The following is a 21,066-nucleotide window of genomic DNA, read 5'->3' as shown; positions in this document are numbered from 1 at the left end:
GTTTTTATAAAAAATAAAAATTATATTTTTGAAGTACATTTTCAATTAAATTTTACATAAAATTTATAAATTTTAGTTTCAAAAAACCTATATTGTATTGTATTGTCGAAAGTTTTCAAATAATAACTGTTCATTGATTGGAGACAAATAATTCTTAAGCTATACTTAAAGTAGAAGTTTATATATCTATTGGTTTGTTTAACAAGCTTCTATCATCATTCAAAAAAATTAATTGAGAATTTGCATCTTCTTAATTTTTGATTGAGTTATTTTTATTTTTAAATTTATAAATATAACTTTTATCAGGCTTATGATAAGAAATTTAACTGAGTTATAGCATGAATGGCTAATTATTTTTTATGGTACTTTATCTAAATGACCTCATCATAAATGAATTTTTTCTTTTTAAATAATAGTTTTATGTATCATTTAATTATCTATTTTACAGAGAAGAGAATTCATTTTTATATTAGATCTCATCAGCAACTTCATAAATCTTATCAATCTCATTCTAACTATTTTTTTTATTCGGATTTTGAATAACTTTTAATAAAAACTATTTCATAACATATCCTGTGTTATCTTGAATTCTTATTAGCTATTCATCAATATCATCTAGCTGAGGTGTTCCATATAAAATAATAACTCCGTTTTTTTAATCTAAGTTCAGCCAAGAAGGTAATCTCATATTTTTATAAATTCCATGTTAAGAGTATTCTATATTTAAAAATTTTAAAAGTGGTCTTATCCATTTACTTATTTTCTTTTTCTTAAATGCTATGATTTATTTGATACTCTATGGGTCAATATGAAGCAATTATCCTATTGCTACTTTAAACTTTGAAGGTTCTTCAGTAGAAAATCCTAGTGCATCTGCAAATAAAACTTCTCTTATAAGATATATATTGATTTAAGTTATATAATCTTAGCAAATCTAAAAAAATTAATCAAAAGTATCTATTTGTTCTTTAAATTGTTAAGGAACCAACTCAAAGATTTAAAAAATTTCTAATAATACTCCATATTTTAGTTTCAATTATGGGAAAGTTTTCTTATTTCTTTAAAGATAATTATTTTAATTATCCTGTTTATAATCATAAAACTATAAATCAACTATAGCTTTAAACCAGTCATTTTAGCAAGATTGAGTTTTTATGAAAATTTATTTTATATATTTGTAAAGCATGAATGATCTTTAATCTAAATTTAAAAAATATCTAGCTATCTAAGCTCTTATTGCTCTATATATTTTAGAATCGGTGTTCTTAATATCTTGTTTAAAGTCCGCTAATTTATTAGTTTCACATATTTTATATTTTAATATGTCTTCGATCACAACAGACATAAGAATGTTTCCTTTTTGATCCATATATCTCTTTTCTAAAGTTGAATAAGAGTTATGAACTTTCTATTTCTTTAAATTTTAAATTAATTTTGCATTTTTTTATTAATGATAATTATTTTGATTTGGATGAAGTACAAAGTTTTATTTCTATTATTCATCTTAATTTTGTAAATTGTTAAAAGTATCTTTATACAATAAATTTAATTTATTTTTTTTATTTTTAGTTTTTGTATCCTATTTTTAATTCATATTATTCACTTCAATTTTCAAGTTTAAAATTTAATTAAATAATTGGCTTAAAATATCTTTAGATTATTTTTAAATATCGCCTAATATTATTATTTTTTTAAGATAAAACTCATCACAAAAAGTTATTTCTTAAGAAAAAGTTACTTTTTTTTCAAAAATAGCATTTAAAAAAATATTTCTTTATCGAAACAGACCAAGAAAGAAAATAATAGGGCCAAAAATCTTTAATAACAAATTTAAAATGTAAGATAAAGGTATTCCACGTACTTTTATAGTAAAAGTATCCTCAGCTGAAGTATATCCATCAGAGGCAACTATTTTAAATGTGTAAGATTTTTAATACATACTCTATGTTGTTGAGCCTTTAAATAATAATTAGTTATTATTTATTTATACTAACCAAAAATTTGATGGAATTTAAATATATTGATTTGAGGATTAAAGATAAAGAAATTAATAAGTTATATCTTAAACGTCAGAGACTGTAAATGTACCTTTTTAAAATGAGAAGGTTATTTCAGATTCAATATCAATAATACCTCCTTAAAATTAATTGTCAAACTAATTTTGTAGTTTATTTTCACTGTTAAATTACAATTATTCCTTAATAATAATAAATTAACTCTCATAAATGCTTAGCTATTCAATAAGAGGATAATTTAGATTGTCTTGAATATTTAATGTTATATTTGGAGATATTTATGCAGTGATTTATGTATTATTAGCGAATATTATTTTATTATGCAACACCTTATTGATGATCTCTAAATTTCCAGATATTGTTAATTAATCTTACTTTTCAGATAATTAAAAAGCTAGACTAGAATTTGATTTGAAGATTAATTTTCCATCACTACTCTAAATAGACAAGGTTATTAAAATTATATTTTAAGAATTAGATTTTATGAATTAAATTGAATTTGAATTATCAAAAAATAATGAGGTTTATACATAAAACTGAATAGGGTTTATGTAAAAAGATTTCATTAAGGTTATTTAAATTCTCTCAGTAATTTTAGAAATAAGTTTTTAGTAATTGTTTTCAGGGAGTATTGATGGTAATACCTGTACATTGCGGACATTTTGCGGCCAAAAAAAATGTCCGCATCCGCAATGTCCGCAATGTACAGGTGAAACCATTATTGATGGATCAAGTAATTTAGTCTAAAATTTAGACTCTAAATTTAATGGTATGGAAAAATCGAATAAATCATTAAGAATGCTATTGATTATTATGTTTTTATCACAAAGATATTGGTAAATCAATTAAGATTAAGTAGTATTAGTTGCATAATTACCATCTAGCTCTTCAGGTTTAAATAAAAAAGAATTTTAATTTAAGGGAATTACTGTTTTTATAAGCAAAATATTTAAGTTGGGTTTAGCTGAATTGAAATTAATTAAGCTCTTATCAACATTAAATATAACAGATTATTAAAATTAATTAAATTCAAAGAAACTTGGGATTTATTGACTTTATCCATTAAGATAATAAAAAATATGTGTAATTTACATATTTTCATCTAAAGGAAATAGAATAACAAAATCAAACTAAATATTTTGGCCAACAGAAAATAAGTACTCTTGATTAAGATTAAAATCATGCTAATTGGATTCTTAAGTTATTTTTTCAAATTTTATAATTTCTTTTTATCCAGTTTCATTATTTAAGCGAATTAAATTTACTTATGTATGTATTTACACTTAACTAGATGTAGGAAGTACAAGCATTCCTCCATTAGTTGATACAAATAGATGCTAAGCTGTTTGGGTAAAACATTAAGCCATGCTTTATTAATTACCAAAGCTGATAGTATAAGCTATTTAAGGAAAATTTTTATCTCTTATATCTATGAGTTTTAGAAATCCATTTGAATTATCAGTTATTAAAGCATATTTTTCCTCTTTTAGCAATAAAATATCTACTGTGTATCCACCTAATTCTACTCTGGAAACTATTTACAATTTAGGAGCATAATTAGCATCAATTATTGCAAATCCTCTTTTGCCATCAAGTAAGTAAATAAAATTTGATGATGAAAATATTTTAACATTTTCACCACCATTTGTTCTAACATAGTCAGTAAGAATAGGATTAGTTTTATCTTCAACGTTTAAAAGATATACTCCAAAAAACCTAATTGTACTGTATATCCATTTATTATCTTTTGTGAAACAAGCACCTTAATTTTATCCAATCATAAAATCTAAATTATTCCATCTTGATAGAATTTTTATATTGAGGATGTCGATTGAGTCATAAATTATTAAACCGACACCATATGTTTACACAGCATACTTAGCATCTAAACTAAAAACTATCATTTCTGATAATTCAAGCTCATTAGCGCTATAGTCTTTTATTAGTTTCATATTGGTAAAAGAAATATTTTACTAATCAGCGCTATCATCTAGAGGTGCATATTAATAAATTCCAATATTCTATTCTGAAAAATATCTTGGAATAACAAAATACTTATTTCCCTTATCTAGATATAAACTATCAACATAAATGTCATAGAATACATAATTGTTGACATCAAATTTGTAAGGATCATTATAAAAAGGAAAAATATACAAGCCAGCTGAGTCAAATGAACCGATTAGGTATTAATCAGTAATATCAACATAACATCTCCATTTGTATACCTAATTAAGAAAGTCTTGATATTTTATTTAGTGAGTGTTAAATAAATTAGGGAGATCTTAATTTAAGTTAGGTTTATCTTAAGTATAGGTTAATATAATATCTGATGTTGTTACGTATAAAAAATCTTCTTAATTTGAAAGTGCTATTGAATAAATCAGAGAGTCTAGCCTTATAAATTCAAAAACTTAAATTTATGTTCTATTTCTAATATCTAATATTACAATACCATACTATCTCACTCCAATAAAAAGTAGACTTTCATCTTGATTAATAAGAATAGTTTAGCAAGTTTTTTATATTTCTTAAAAAGGCCAGTAGGAAATAAAAGATAATTAAATTGGGAATTATGTTTCCTAACTTTTAATTACTTCTTCTGCATTTGCAAAAAAAAATCCATACCAGAAATCAAAAGCATAAATATAGAGATTATCTTTAGATCCAATAACTTAGTATGCCCTTAATCCAAAATTTCCATGAGCAGCAACAATCAATTTTTCTGAAGTATCTTATTTATTATTATTTTCAAATAATTATTATTTTTTTATACTCATCATAAACAAACCCTTAACATCACTTGCTATATAAAGCCAATTTCCATCTTGTGAAATAAATAAGCTATTTATCAAATTGGAGCCTGTGCTAAATTTTGATAATAATTGAAATTGGTTCTTAAATGTAGTGTTATAGAGGAAAACATTTCCTGTTTATACAGCTACTGCAAGCAATTCACTTTGTTAATTATAATTAGTGTTTAAAACGTCTGTCTGAAAAGTTATATTTTATACCAAATAAAAGTTCTACATTACTAAATGGGATTAAGATAAATTATTAAATTACAAATGGTATACAGCTAAAAATTATGATATTACTATAAAAATATACTATCCATCCGAAGTAGATTCAAATGATTAAACATACTCACTATTGATGTTTTATGAAAAGAGTATCTGACTTCCTTCTTTGTTAATTATATTAATTCCTCTGAACCCGCAAGAAACATATACTAAATCTAAATCTGTTGCTACTCTGATCTAAAGGGGAGACCACAAGTTATCATATGAGCTGCTTAAAATATTTGATTATTATGGTGAATATACCCCAGAGATATTTTAATCCAAAGCTTAACTCATAATTCTTTCTAATGCATAGAATAAAATTATAGCCTATAAAATCATTTAAGATAATTAATTTACTTTTATTTATAATTCTTATTTAGCAGCTTATATTATTTTGATAGATGGGATTAGGCAAAAAATTTTTATAATTAAAAACGATGAATTTTCAAAATTATTGTAATTTAAATGAAATATAGCCAAGCTATTAAATTTTAAATTCTACCCCGCTATGAAAATTGAGAGCAAAAAATATAAGGAGAATAATAATAAGGATAGACTTAAGGTTATTCATAACAATAATAGCAGTAAAGTAATAGCAATCTTACTATCATCCTCATAGTAGCAGCAGCGCTCTATATGAACATTCTTCTAGTGAAGCTGGCTCTATTGGTGAATACAATGCAAGCAGAATGCCTAATAATCATCACCACTCTTACATTAGAAATAATTTAATCAATGACAAATTTATGGATAGAATAGACTATCATAGATCTGAGCCGCTTAGAGATAGTTCTACCAGTAAATCTAACCAATAATATCCATCTTAACCTCCTGCTCCATTAACGAGCTAAAATAGAACTCTTAAGCTATTAAACTAATATTTAACTAATAATAATAATTATTATTATATAAAATTAATATATTAATACATTTTTGGACTGACAAATCAATCATATTAAAATATTTGTCTCAAATTATAAAATAAATTAAAAATTATAAATTGTATAAATTCATTTTCAATTATGGAAATTTGTATAAAAATATAATTCCAAAATAAATTTATCATAAATAACATGTTATTTATTACTTTTATTCGCTATTTTTAATTTGTAATTTAAATTAAAGTCTTATAAATTACTTAATCAATTACAATCATTTTATTCAATAAACAAAATCAAAAAAATATCATTCATTTTTTAAATAATAAAATTGTTATCTTTTGCTTTTAAATTGATATTGAGAAATTTTAAATTGTAAGGTGAGTTATTTATTTGTGTAATATTTTCTAAAATTTCAAAAAAAATATTTTCAAGTTTAAAATAAATAAAATAAAAATGTAATTAATTAACTTAATTAAAATGTTATTTTATTAGAATAATAAATTAAGATTAAAAAAAAAATTAAAAAATTATTTTTATTAACTTGTTCATGAAAATACTAAATTCAACAAATTAAGATAACTCTTGAAAAAAAAAATTTATTTTAAACAAATCTGACTAAAAATAATATTTTATTTTTATAACACCATATTACTATTTCAGAGGACAAGTTGAAAGTATTTCAATTTTAGCCTAAAGGATTTTTATTCATTCTATAATTTCATCTAATATTTAATTTTTCTCTTGAATTTAATATTTGTATTCTGAAGAATGAGTTAATTCTTTTTCTAAGTGATTCCTATTTTATAGAAATTTTGGAAATTAAAGCTATTGGCTGAATGTGAGGTCCTATTTATTATTATTGAAAAAATTGTTCATAGTGTTTTGATCTTCATTCAAAGAAATTAACTCTATATTTTAGTTATCAGCGTTTTTAGAATTTTTTTTAACTTTAAAATTATAATCACTCATTTTACTAGTAGGGGATAGTTATGTAGATAGGCAAATTTGAGAAAATTCATGTTTAATTTATATTGGCTATTCCTCAGAATACCTCTTAATCATTGATGGAATTTTATTTGCGTTATTTGTTTACAATATATTTATTTCTTAATTATATTATTTAAATGATTAATTGCTATTATTTTAATAGTTCGTCTCATCAGCTACTTAGTAAATTTAATCAATATCATTATTTTATTAATTTATATTTAAATTTTTTACTATTTTTAGCATGTATTATTAAATTATATATCCTGTGTTATCTAAAATTCTTATGAGTATTTCTTCTATATCATCTTATACAGGTATTCCATGCAAAATAATCACTCCATTTTTTTAATCTAAATAAAGCCAAGTAGGCAATCTCATATTTTTAGAAATACCATACTAAGCATACTCTAAATTTAAAAGCTTGTAAATAGGCCTAAACCATTTATTTATCTTCCTTTTTTTACATGCAATGATTTATTTAATTTTTTGTGAATCAATATGCAATGATTAACCAAAAGCTACTTTTAACTTAGAAGTTTTTTCTCCACAAAATCCATAAGTATCAGCAAATATGACTTCTCTAATTAAGTATAAATTGATTTTTGCTTGATGTTCTATGCAAAGCTCAATAAATTACTCAAAAGAATCAGGAATTATATTTAACTACTAAGGAAATAATTTCAAGAATTATAGTATTTCCAATAGTACATTATATTTTAACTCCAGCTTTGGAAATACTTTTGATTGCTTCTAGTATTAATAGCTTTATTTAAGTACATTGTCTAATTAGTAGTCTATTTTTACTATAGCTTTAAACCAGTTATTTTGACAATTTTGAATTTCCTTATTGCAAAAATATTTTATGTAGCTATAAACTATGAATGATCTATAATCTAAGTTTAAAAAATATCTAGAAATCTAAGCCCTTAATGCTCTATAAATTTTAGAATCTATATTCTAAATATCATTTTCAAAATTTTGTTTGTCTAATTATTTTATTTTAATGTCATAATTTAGAATATCTTTTATGACGAGAGACATCATTATATTTCCTTTACTGTCCATATACTTTTTTTCAATTAGAAAGGGCTAGTCATGAGGCTTCAGTTACTTTAAATCCTAAATTTATTTCAATAATTTCGTTTACTTTAGATTAATATTTCTTGTAATAAGAACTTAAAATTGTTTATTTTGATAATCTAATTTATTTTATTTGTTTTAAATTTTTTAATAAAAATAATTTAAAGTAAATGAGTTTCTTTATTGCGAGTTTTATAGCCTCTCTAATTTTTTCTCTTAAAATACTTTATTGAATAGCTAAATCAGAATAATTTATGAGTATTTTTAATTATTTCCTTGAATTATGATTTGCTTCATATAAAATTCATTACAAACAGCCACCTCTTCAGGAAAAGTTACTCTTTTCCTGAAAATTGAATTTAAGAATACACTTCTTTACTAAATTAGACCGATTAAAAAAACAATAGGGCCAATTATTTTGAGTAGTAGATTCAGCAAGTAAATTAGAGGAATCCCACTGACTTCCAAAACAAATAGGTCTTCAGCATAGGTATATCCATCTGAGGCAATAATTTTGAAACTATAAGATTTTTAAAACATGCTAGAAGTAGTTGAGCCTTTAAATGACATATCGCTATTACCAGATTCCTACAACCAAAAATTTGGAGGTATCAAATTATAATTATTTGGTGATTAAAGATAAAGATATTAGTAAGTTAAATCCTAAGTATCTGAGACAATAAAAGAATCTTTTGAGAAAGAGAAGGCTATCTCAGATTCAATATAAATAACACCTCCTGGAAATTACTTGTTAATTTATATTTGAAGATTGTTCTCACTGTTGACTTATAATTACTTTTTTAGAATAATAAATTAGCTCTCATAAATATTAAATTATTTTATGAGAGGATAATTTATATCATCTTAAATTGTCAGAGTTACTTTTGGAGAGCTTTTTGAAGTGATTTAAGTCTAATTAGCAAATATTATTTTATTATACAATACTTTATTTACATTTTCTAAGCTTCCTTAGATTATTAATTAATCTTATAAATCAGAAAGTTAAAATACAACACTGGGATTGGTTTTAAAAATTAATTTACCATCAGTACTATTTACAGATAGAGTTAGAGAAATTATGTTTTGAGTATTAGACGTTATAAATTAATTTATATTTTAGTTGTCAAAGGACAGAGAAGTTTGAACATAAAATTTGATTGGATTTATGTAAAAAGATCTCATTAATGCTAATTTAATTATCCAAGTTATTTATTGGATGACTATTGTATAATTATCTTCTTATATACTTGATGGATCAATCAACTTGCTCTAAAATTATAAATCTAGCTGGAAAGGTTAAGTAAAGTCAAATTAGTTATTAATAATTCCATTAGTGTCTAAAATATTTTATTCTTAGAGATATTAGTAAATCATTTAAGATTAAGTGATATTTATCACACTAAAATCAGTTTAGTTTGAAAATTAAATAAATGATTAAGAATTCAGAGGAATTAAAGTTTAAAGAAGAATGATATTTAGGTTTAGTTAATTTATATTGTCATAAACTAAACTTTTATCTACAAAAAATTGTAAGGATTGCGAATATATATCAAAGGAGAAAAATTAAGGAATAGGCAGATTTTCTCCTTGTTAATAATAATAAATATTATTAACTTTTATATTTTGGTCAATAAGATAGAGGATAGCAAAATTAAACTGAATTTATTAGCCTACTGTAAAGACGAATTCTAAATTTTCACTAGAGTTATCTTAATTAAATGATAAAGCTTGTTTTTAGAGTTAGCTAAGGATTTATTACCCTGTAATTTAATTTTACTAAACTAAACTTACATGAGTATGAATTTAAATTTAGCTATGGGTTGGAAGTACAATAATTCCAGCAGAAGTTGTTATAAATATATATTAACTGGATTTTGGTGAGCATAATGCATAACCGTATTGATTTTCATAAGAAATACTGTTAACTATTTGTGGGAAATTTTTATTTCTTATGTCTATCAAAGTTAAAAATCCTTTTCCCATAGATGTTATTAGAATAAATTTTTCTTCATTTATAAGCAGAGCATCTGCACTATATCCTGGTAGTTAAACTCTTGAAATTATTCGTAATTAAGGTGCATAACTTGAATCAATGATTCCAAATCCTTTAAAACCATCTAATAAGTATAAATATGTATCAAATATTTAAGACATTATAACATTTTCACCGCCATGAGTTATGATATAATCAGTTAGAATAGGATTTGCCTTATCATGAACATTTAAAAGATACACTCCAAACAGTCTTATAGTGCTATATATCCAATTATTGTCTCTAGTGAAGCAAGCCCCTTGATTCTCTCCTTTCATAAAATCCTTATTCTACCATCTAGATAGCATGGTTAAGTTAAATATATTTGCTGAGTCATAAATAATCAAACCAATCATGTAAGTTTGTACAGCAAATTTTGTATCAGCACTAAAAACTATCATTTCTGAGACTTAGAAATCTTCGATTTTGTAGTCTTTTAAAAGTTTCATATTGAAAAGAGAAATATTTTTCTCTTCAGGATTATTATTTAATGGATTATATTAAAATACTTCAATACTTTACTCTGAAAAGTAACTAGGTATAACTAAGTATTTGTTTGATTTTTCGAAATACATTGTGGAGACTGGAATATTATAATTTTTGAAATTATTAACGTCCAAACTATAAGGGTCTTGGTTAAAAGGAAATACATACAAACCTGCTAGATCAAATCCCCCGACTAGGTATTGATCGTCAGGATCTACATAGCATCTCCGCTTATAGACTGTTTCAAGAAAATGTTGATACTTAATTTAATGGGTGTTAAATAAATTTGGTAAATCTTAATTTAAATTTGGTTCATCTTAAGTGAATGTAAAAATACTATCTGAGTTAGTAAAATATAAATAATTTTCTGTTTTTGAGAGTTTTATTGAAATAAAGAAAGTGTCTGACCTTATTAATTCAAAAGCTTGAATTTGGTCTCTCTATCTGATATCTAAAATAAGAATTCCTTGAGACCTAACTCCTAAGAAAATAAAAGTTTCATCCTTATTCATAATCATCTCTTGACATACACTCTACAAGTCTTAAAAGGGCCAAAACTCAGTGAAAGATAGTTATATTGGGTATTGAGTTGAATTACTGTTAACTATTTGAGAAGAACTTGAGTAAAAAAATCCATACCAGAAATCAATAGCATAAATAAAAGTATTGTCTCTTGTAGCAATAGCTTAATATGTACTCAATCCAATAGTTCCTTAGGCAGCAATTAAAATATTTATTTTTCTTCCATTTTAATTTGATGCAAATTATTCTTATAAATTAAGCATATACAAACCTTTCACATCTCTTGCTACATAAAGCCATTTTGCATCCTATGAAAGAAACATATTATTAATCAAAACAGAACCTGTATTAAAAGTCGAAATTAGAGATAGCATATTTTTAATAGAAGTATCGTAAATAAATATATCACCGCCTTTTGCTGCTATTATTAACAATTCTTTTTGCTAGTTATAACTAGTTACTAAAATATTTTTCTAAAATGTTATATTTTACAATTAAACAAACTTCTACATTTCAAAATTAGTGGAGTTATTTGTTTTAAAATATAATTGATAAACCAATAGATTTTATGAAGCCACAACGAAAAGGTATTGGCCATCCGAAGTAGATTCAAAAGACTACACATAATTATTACCAATATCCTAAGTATGCAGTATCTAATCTCCTTTTTCATTAATTATTGTGATTCCTCTAAATCCTAAAGAAACAAATACTAAATCTATATCTGTTGCTACTTTTACTACAAGTGGATTCCATAGTGAATCAGTTGAGCTTAGCTAATTCAACATCAAAGGGGAATAAACTTCATTAATAATTTATTAAGTATTTTAAGAGTTACATATATAGATAATAGTAAAAAAAATTTTAATTATTTGAAGCATTTAAGTTAAAAATTGATTCACCTTTTCCTTATTTCTTTCTTGATTTAAGTTATTTTTATAATTATTTAAATAGATAGGTAATTTTTAAGCAGTATTTAAATATAAACATTCTAAAATCAAAAATCAATTTTTTTCATCATTTATTTAAATAATTAACAAGCTCATACACAAAAATTGAACTTGAATTTCTTGGTGTAGTGCTATTTAATTTATTTTGTCAATTAAGTAGTAAAAAAGAAAAAGTAAGAAAGTTATTAAAATTTCAATATCAAAATAACATAAGAGGTTTTTTTATTTCATTCAATTTATATTTAATAATATACTTAATCGCCTCTTTATAGCCATATAAGCAATTATTATTTACTATCCATATTCTAATCTACGATCACTCTGAAAATTCAATTAAAAATAATTTAGAGATGTGTTTCTCTATTATTAAGTATATATATTTATATGAAGGTTGAATGCAAATTTATGATAATAAAATAATGAAAAACCAATACATTTAAATTAAGTTCTTTTATATTTATTAACAAATTCAGATAATTTTTTTAAGTACATACCTCTATAAATTAATTGTAACTTCTTATAATAGATTTAATATATTTTTATTCAAAATTAAAGTTTCAGAATTTATTTTGAGATTTTTAAAAGAAAATTAACTAAATCTAATTATTTTTATTTGATTTCAAATACAATAAAATAAATTAAAAATAAAAAAATATTATAATTTATAAAACTATTATAAAAATAAATTATTTAATTTAAAATTATAAATTTTATTTTTAAAATAATAAAAAAAGGCTTAAATAAATGACTAAATTTAATCTAATTTATAGCTTTTTCATGTATTGAATTCTCGCATCTCAGAATTCGCAAGAATTTAATATGTGGAAGTGCTATATTATATTATATTTGTATATAGATTTTCATTAATTTGTGACAAAAAATTATTCAGTTGTATTTAAATTAGAAGTTTAGATATCATTAAGTTTGCTTAACAAAGTCCTATCATCATGCTATGAAATTTATTGAGAATTGACATCTTCTTAACTATTTATAGAGTTATTACGACTTTTAAATTTATTAATATAACTTTTTTGAGGCTTTTTATAAGGAATTTAACTGAGTTCTAGGATAAATGGCTAATTATTTTTTAGGAAACTTTTTCTTTATAACCTCATCATAAAAGAATTTCTTTTTAAATGCTGATTTTATGTGTCATTAAAATATCTATTTTACAGTTAAGGTAATTTATTTTTAAATTAAATCTCATCAGTCATTCCATATATCTTATCAATGTCATTCTAACTATTTTTTTTATTTAGATTTTGGATAACTTTTAATAAAAATTATTGAATCACATATCCTGTGTTATCTTAAATTCTTATAAGATATTCATCAATATCATCTAGTTGAGGTGTTCCATATAAAATAATAACTCCATTTTTTTAATCTAAGTTAAGCCAAGAAGGTAATCTCATGTTTTTATATATTTCATGTTATGAGTATTCTATATTTAAAAATTTAAAAAGTGGTCTAAGCCATTTACTTATTTTCTTTTTTTTGAGTGCTATAATTTGTTTAATATTTTATTAGTCTATGTGCAGCGATTAACCTATTGCTACTCTAAACTTTGAAGGTTCTTCAGTAGAAAATCCTAATGCATCTGCAAATAAAACTTCTCTTATCAGATATATATTGATTTAAGTTATATAATTTTAGCATATCTAAAAAAATTAATCAAAAGTATCTGTTTGTTCTTTAAATTGTTATGGAATCAACTCAAATATTTAAAAAATTTGTAATAATACTCCATATTTTAGTTTTAACTATGGGAAAGTTGTCATGTTTCTTTAAAGATAATTATTTTCATTTTAATTTTCTTGTTTATCATCATAAAAATATAAATTAACTATTGCTTTAAACCAGTCATTTTAACAACCTTGAGTTTTTATGCAAATTTATTTTATATACTTATAAAGCATGAATGATCTTTAATCCAATATTAAAAAATATCTAGCTATCTAAGCTCTGATTGCTCTATATATTTTCGAATCAGTGTTCTTAATGTCTTGTTAAAAGTCCACTAATTTATTAGTTTCACATATTTTATATTTTAATATGTCTTTGATCACAACAGACATAAGAATGTTTCCTTTTTGATCCATATATCTTTTTTCTAAAGTAGAATGAGCACTATGAACTTTCAGCTTCTTTAAATTTTGAATTAATTTTGCAAAATTTTATGGATATTAATTATTTTGATTAGGCAAAAGGATAAAGCTTTACTTCTATAAATCATCCTAATTTTGTAAATTGTTAAAAACATCTTCATAGGATAAATGAAAACTATTTTTTTTATTTTTAGTTTCTGTATCCTATTTTTAATTCTTATTTATCTCTTCAATTTTTAAGTTTAAAATTTAATTAAACAATTGGCTTAAAATATCTTTAGATTATTTTTAAATATCACCTAGTATAATTATTTTTTTAAGATAAAACTCATCGATAATAGCTATTTCTTAAGAAAAAGTTACTGTCTTTTCAAAAATAACATTTAAAAAAATATTTCTCTTTCGAAAAAGGCTAAGAAAGAAAATAATAGGGCCAAAAATCTCAAGCAATAAATTCAAAATATAAGATAAAGGGATTCCGCTAACTTTTATAGTAAAAGTATCTTCAGCTTTAGTGTATCCATCAGAGGCAATTATTTTAAATGTGTAAGATTTTTAATACATACTCTGTGTTGTTGAGCCTTTAAATAGTAATTAGTTACTACTTATTTGTAATAACCAAAAATTAGATGGAATTTAAATATATTAATTTGGGGATTAAAGATAAAGAAATTAATAAGTTAAATCTTAAACGTCAGAGACTATAAATGTGTTTTATTTAAATGAGAAGGTTATGTCAGATTCAATATCAACAATACCTCCTTAAAATTTATAGTTAAACTAATTTTGTAGATTATTATCACTGCTAATTTTCAATTATTCCTTTATAATAATAAACTAACTATCATAAATGCTTAGCTATTCAGTAAGAGGATAATTTAAATTGTCTTGGATAGTTAATGTTATATTTGGAGATATTTATGCAGTAATTTATGTATTATTAGCGAATATTATTTTATTATGCAACACCTTATTGATGATCTCTAAATTTCCAGAGATTGCTAATTAATCTTATTTTTCTGATAACTAAAAAGCTATATTTGATTTTGATTTGAAGATTAATTTTCCATCACTAGTCTAAATAGACAAGGTTATTAAAATTGTATTTTAAGAATTAGTTTGTATAAATTAAATTGAATTTTAATTATCAAAAAATAATGAGGTTTGAACATAAAACTTAATTGAGTTAATGTAAAAAGATTTCATTAATGTTAATTAAATTCTCTCAGTAATTTTAGAAATAATTTACTAATAATTATTTTCAGGTATAATTGATGGATCAAGTAATTCAGTCTAAAATTAAGACTCTAAATTGATTGGGGGAAAATTGTATAAATCATTAAGAATACCATTGATTATTATGTTCTTATCACAAAGATATTGGTAAATCAATTAAGATTAAGTTGTATTAGTTGCATATTTACCATCTAGCTCTTCAGGTTTAAATACAAAAGAATTTAAATTTAAAGGAATTACTGTTTTTATAAGCAAAATATTTAAGTTGGGTTTAGCTGAATTGAAATTAATTAAGCTCTTATCAACATTAAATATAACAGATTGTTAAAATTAGTTAAATTAAAAGAAACTTGGGATTTATTGACTTTATCCATTAATATATTAAAATATTCTTGTAATTTACATATTTGAATCTATAGGATAGAGTATTGCAAAATCAAACTAAATATTTTGACCAACAGAAAATAAATACTCTTGATAAAGATTAAGACCATATTTATTAAATTCTTAAGTTATTTTTTCAAGTTTTATAATTTGTTTTTATCCAGTTTGAATATTTAAATCAATCAAGTTTACTTTTGTATGTATTTACACTTAACTAGATGTAGGAAGTACAAGCATTCCTCCATTAGTTGATACAAATAGATGCTAAGCTGTTTGGGTAAGGCATAAAGCCATGCTGAATTAATTACCATAATTGATAGTATAAACTATTTATGGATATTTTTTATCATTTATATCAATGAGAGTTAGAAATCCTCTATAACTTTAAGTTATTAAGACATATTTTTCCTCTTGTAGCAATAACATATCTATTGTGTATCCACTTAATTTTATTCTGGAGATTATTTACAATTTAGGAGCATAATTAGCATCTATTATTGCAAATCCTTTCACTCCATCAAGTAAGTAAATAAAATTTGATGAAGGAGATATTTTAACATTTTCTCCACCATTTGTTCTAATATAGTCAGTAAGAATAGGATTAGTTTTATCTTCAACATTTAAAAGATATACTCCAAAAAGTCTAATTGTACTGTATATCCATTTATTATCTTTTGTGAAACAAACACCTTGATTTTCTCCAATCATAAAGTCTAAATTATTCCATCTTGATAGAACTTTTATATTAAAGATGTCAATTGAGTCATAAATAATTAAACCTACACTATATGTTTACACAGCATACCTAGCATCGAAACTAAAAACTATCATTTCTGATAATTCAAGCTCGCTAACGCTATAGTCTTTTATTAGTTACATATTGGTTAAAGAAATATTTTACTAATCAGTTCTATTATCTAGAGGTGCGTATTAATAAATTCCGATGTTCTATTCTGAAAAATATCTTGGAATAACTAAATACTTATTTCCCTTATCAAAGTATACACTGTCATCTTAAATATCATAGAATACATAATTGTTGACATCAAACTTGTAAGGATCATTATAAAATGGAAAAACATATAATCCACCGAAGTCAAATGAACCTACTAAGTATTAATTAGTAACATCCACATAACATCTCCATTTTAATATCGAATTTAGAAAGTCTTAATATTTTATTTAATGAGTGTTAAATAAATTAGGGAGATCTTAATTTAAGTTAGGCTTATCGTTTGTATAGGTTAACATAGTGTCTGAAGTTGTCACGTATAAAAAATCTTCCTATTTTGAAAGTGCTATTGAAAAAATGAGAGAGTCTAGCCTTATAAATTCAAAAACTTAAATTTATGTCCTATTTCTTATATCTAATATTATTATACCATACTCTCTTACTCCTATAAAAAGTAGACTTTCGTCTTGATTAATAAGAATAGTTTAGCAAGCTCTTTGTATGTCTTAAAAAGGCCAATAGGAAATAAAAGATAATTAAATTGGGTATTAATTTTCCTAATTTTTAATTACTTCTTCTACATTTGTGTAAAAAAATCCATACCAGAAATCAAAAGCATAAATATAGTGATTATCTTTTGATCCAATAACTTAATATGCCCTTAATCCCAAAGTTCCATGAGCAGCAACTATTAATTTCTCTGAAGTATCATTTGCATTATTATTATCTTCATATAATTATTATTTTTTTATACTCATCATAAATACACCCTTAACATCACTTGCTATATAAAGCCAATTTCCATCTTGTGAAATAAATAAGCTATTTATCAAATTGGAGCCTGTGCTAAATTTTGATAATAATTGAAATTGGTTCTTAAATGTAGTGTTATAGAGGAAAACATTTCCTGTTTATACAGCTACTGCAAGCAGTTCACTTTGTTAATTGTAATTAGTGTTCAAAAGATCTGTCTGAAAAGTTATATTTTATACCAAATAAAAGTTCTACATTTCTAAATGGGATTAAGATAAACTATTAAATTATAAATGGTATACAAATAGAAATTATGATATTCCTATAAAAATATACTACCCATCCGAAGTAGATTCAAATGATTAAATATACTCATTATTAAAGTTCTATGAATAGAGTATTTGGCTGCCTTCTTTGTTGATTATGTTAATTCCTCTGAACCCACATGAAACATATACTAAATCTAAATCTGTTACTGCTCTGATCTAAAGGGGAGTCCACTAATTGTCATTTTAACTGCTTAAAATATTTGATTATTATGGTGAATAAACCCCAATAATATTTTGTTCTAAAGCTTAACTCATAATTCTTTCTAATGTATAGAATAAAATTATAACCTATTAAATCATTTAACAAAAATAATTAATATTCTTTTTATTTGTAGTTTGAATTGTTGCTTTTTTTTCTTTTGTATAAATAAATGCAAATTACCAAACATCCTATGTTTTTTATTTAGTATTATATAATTATGCCAATAAAAAATATTAAATAAACTAAATAATAAAAAGTAATTTTCATTTATTTAATTATTAATGATAAAATGTCTATTTTGTAATTAACTTTTTGTTCTTAATTTTGGAAGTGAAAATTTAATTCAAATATTTGTTAAGAAAAAAAGAATGTTTTCACTATAAATTTTAATTTAAATGAAATCTGATTAAAAAATAAAGATTATTAATCAAAATTATTTTAAAATATTATTTTAAAAAAAAGACTTTTCAAAGAATAATTATGCCTTATTTAAATTTTAGATAGGTAATTAGTGTTTTAAATTAAATATTAAAAGTTTTTTTATTAATTCATCTTTATTTTAAAATAATTTCAATCAACCTCTCAATTATTTTTTTTAATTTATTTTAATATTTCTTTGCTTTTACTTTAGCTTAAATAATCTAATTATTATTGTGATTATTTATATAGTAACATTTTTTCTTAGTGAATAAATTTTTTTTAGTATTGCATTAAAAGTTCTTCTATTTCAAATAAATTTAAAAAAAATGCTTTTTGTTTTATTTTTTGTGATAGATAAATATATTTTATAATTTTTATAATATAGGCCCACCAATCAACAAAAAAAAAACGTTAGTTTTTGCAAACTTTCTATATTTCATTTTTGCTTTTTATTATCAATATTAAATCGTCAAGTATATTAGCTTATGATCTCTAATATATAATTTGTAGAAATATCCAATTAAGTAGAAAATCAAACTTTTTATTAATTATTAGGATTATAGAAATTAAAAATGATTCATTTTAATTATGATGGAGAAAGTGGGAAATCTGGTTATAGTGGAAGTAGTGGTTCTTCAGGCTATAGCGGAGGACATGGATAGAATGGATCTAATGGAGGATGGGGCTCTAAAGGAAGTAATGCATATGCTTTAGATTTGTAAATGAGTGCTTAAGGAGATCAAATTGTGATAATTGAAACAAATTATTAGAATAAAAGGACTACTTTACCTTTGGAAAACATCGGTAATGCCATTACACTTTCTGCATGTGGTGGTAGCGGAGGTAGAGGAGGAGATGGAGGTCATGGAGGAGATGGAGGTGATGGCTATAGGGGAAATGATGCAACTCAAAGTTCATGTGGAACTGATGGTGGTAATGGAGGAGATGGAGGGAATGGAGGAGATGGAGGCCATGGAGGAGATGGTGGTAATGGTGCTAATATATCAGTTAGAGTAAATTAAGAGGATATGGATATATTAATGATTGTAGATAGCTATAGCTGTTATGGAGGTGCAGGAGGTTCTGGGGGCTATGGAGGCAGCGGAGGAAGAGGAGGATCAGGTGGATCTGGAGGAAGTAGCTATTCTTGGACTGAAACTGATAGCGAAGGAAGAACTACTTCTTATTCTAATCAAGGAGGAAGAAATGGATATTCTGGTAGAAGTGGGTTTTCTGGACATAGTGGAAGGAGCGGGTAAAGTGGATCAGATGGCTCATTTTACTATGTAGTTTAAGGAAATAAATATTATAGTAGATATAATTTAAATATTAATAGTGTAGAAAAAGTGTAATCAGATGATAACATAATAGAACCAGGTGAATATTTGCAAATAAATTAAATGAGCCTTGCTAACGATGGAGGAATGCCTACTCCTACTCATTAAAGAATTCAATTATCTTTAGTAAGTAATTAATACTTAACTTTTAAATAGAGTGACTCTGTCTATATTGCTTAAAGCATTAACTCAGGCTAGAAATATCAATTATAGAGCCCACTTAAATTTCAAATTAATGAGCAGCTCTAACCAGCTATTGATTCTGTTTTTAGAGTTATAACAAATTTAAATTACAAGGCTACAGTAGAAAGAGTGAACAAGTCATTTGAAAATATCTCTAAATATGCAACTTAGTATCAAATCAGATATCCAGTTGAGTTATCAGAAATTTAAGTATTAAGATCAATTCAGTCAAAAGAAGAGGCACCTATTGCTTTTAGCATAGTTAATTTATCAAGCAAGCCAATAGGATTTGAGACTCTATCAAAAAGACTTTTAAATGTTAGAGTAGTTTTAAATAATACAAAACACATAGCTTAATTTTATCCAAAAGCAATTATCGATTAGGATAAAGAAAGAAGAAATTCGTTGGAGAAAGCAAGTTTATCCTACTCGAGTGATAATTTTATCAACTCACAACCATAAGATGATAATAATAATATTTTACTTGATTAAGAGTTTGTTACATCCTTAATGCCAAATGAAAAAAAAATAATAAGTGGCACAATTAAATTCGTTGACTTAGATCTAGCATACAATACTAACTATGAGATGTCTGTTCATTTAGATTTAGGTTACTATCACAATTAATAAAATTTATACTAGACAATTTAAACAAGAAATTTCGCTATTTAATTAAGTCAGCCATATGAAAATAAAGAAAACTCAGAATATTTACTCATAGTTAATTCAGAAACTAAGAGAGCATTAATCGAGCAAATAAAACAGTTTGTTTATTCTTTTGGTTCTCATGTTGATATTTGGAATATATCAAATTATCAAGGATTTAATTTTGATTATGTTGGTAATGCTGACAAATCTTTTAAAGAGCTTTATAAGAATAAGGTTATAATTGTTTTATGCAATGATTATAAATTAATAAACGGTGCTACCCATAATGCAGTAAAGCAAATAGGAGAGAAAAACATTTATAATTCTATAAAATTCCATTAAATCTAATACTATATCCTTGGCTAAAAAAATTTGTATGACAGCAAATGGCTAACTTCATAAAATTTAGATGACATTAATTTATATGAAAAGAAAGTAGAAGATTTTGACATAGTTAAAAAAAGATTTTCAAGAAATTTCTTAGATACTTTGA

General features: G+C 23.8%; 4 protein-coding genes across 4 annotated transcripts; 1 reads left to right on the top strand and 3 right to left on the bottom strand. All coding sequences in view use genetic code 6, as the record gives it.

Annotated features, from left to right (window-relative positions):
- Window positions 1-130: 130 nt before the first annotated feature.
- TTHERM_00320410 (hypothetical protein) lies at window positions 131-5,419 on the bottom strand (the record flags this gene model as incomplete). Its single annotated transcript, XM_001012940.2, has 3 exons — window positions 131-1,579; window positions 1,862-2,452; window positions 2,660-5,419. 3 exons carry the CDS (start codon window positions 5,417-5,419, stop codon window positions 131-133), a joined length of 4,800 nt encoding a protein of 1,599 aa, XP_001012940.2.
- A 1,247-nt stretch (window positions 5,420-6,666) lies between these two features.
- On the bottom strand, window positions 6,667-11,859 carry TTHERM_00320400 (hypothetical protein; the record flags this gene model as incomplete). The annotated part of the gene is made up of 1 exon (XM_001012939.2): window positions 6,667-11,859. The coding sequence occupies one exon, from the start codon at window positions 11,857-11,859 to the stop codon at window positions 6,667-6,669; it is 5,193 nt and encodes a 1,730-aa protein (XP_001012939.2).
- Window positions 11,860-12,881: 1,022 nt separating this feature from the next.
- TTHERM_00320390 (kinase domain protein) lies at window positions 12,882-18,038 on the bottom strand (the record flags this gene model as incomplete). Its single annotated transcript, XM_001012938.2, has 1 exon — window positions 12,882-18,038. The coding sequence occupies one exon, from the start codon at window positions 18,036-18,038 to the stop codon at window positions 12,882-12,884; it is 5,157 nt and encodes a 1,718-aa protein (XP_001012938.2).
- A 2,047-nt stretch (window positions 18,039-20,085) lies between these two features.
- Window positions 20,086-21,066, top strand: TTHERM_000320389 (transmembrane protein, putative; the record flags this gene model as incomplete). Its single annotated transcript, XM_012796848.1, has 1 exon — window positions 20,086-21,066. One exon carries the CDS (start codon window positions 20,086-20,088, stop codon window positions 21,064-21,066), a length of 981 nt encoding a protein of 326 aa, XP_012652302.1.

The sequence above is a fragment of the Tetrahymena thermophila genome (genome assembly GCF_000189635.1).
Source record: "Tetrahymena thermophila SB210 genomic scaffold scf_8254691, whole genome shotgun sequence".
NCBI lineage: Eukaryota > Ciliophora > Oligohymenophorea > Hymenostomatida > Tetrahymenidae > Tetrahymena > Tetrahymena thermophila.
The sequence above is the reverse complement of the archived record's forward strand: the minus strand, read 5'-3'. Positions and strand labels throughout refer to the sequence as shown.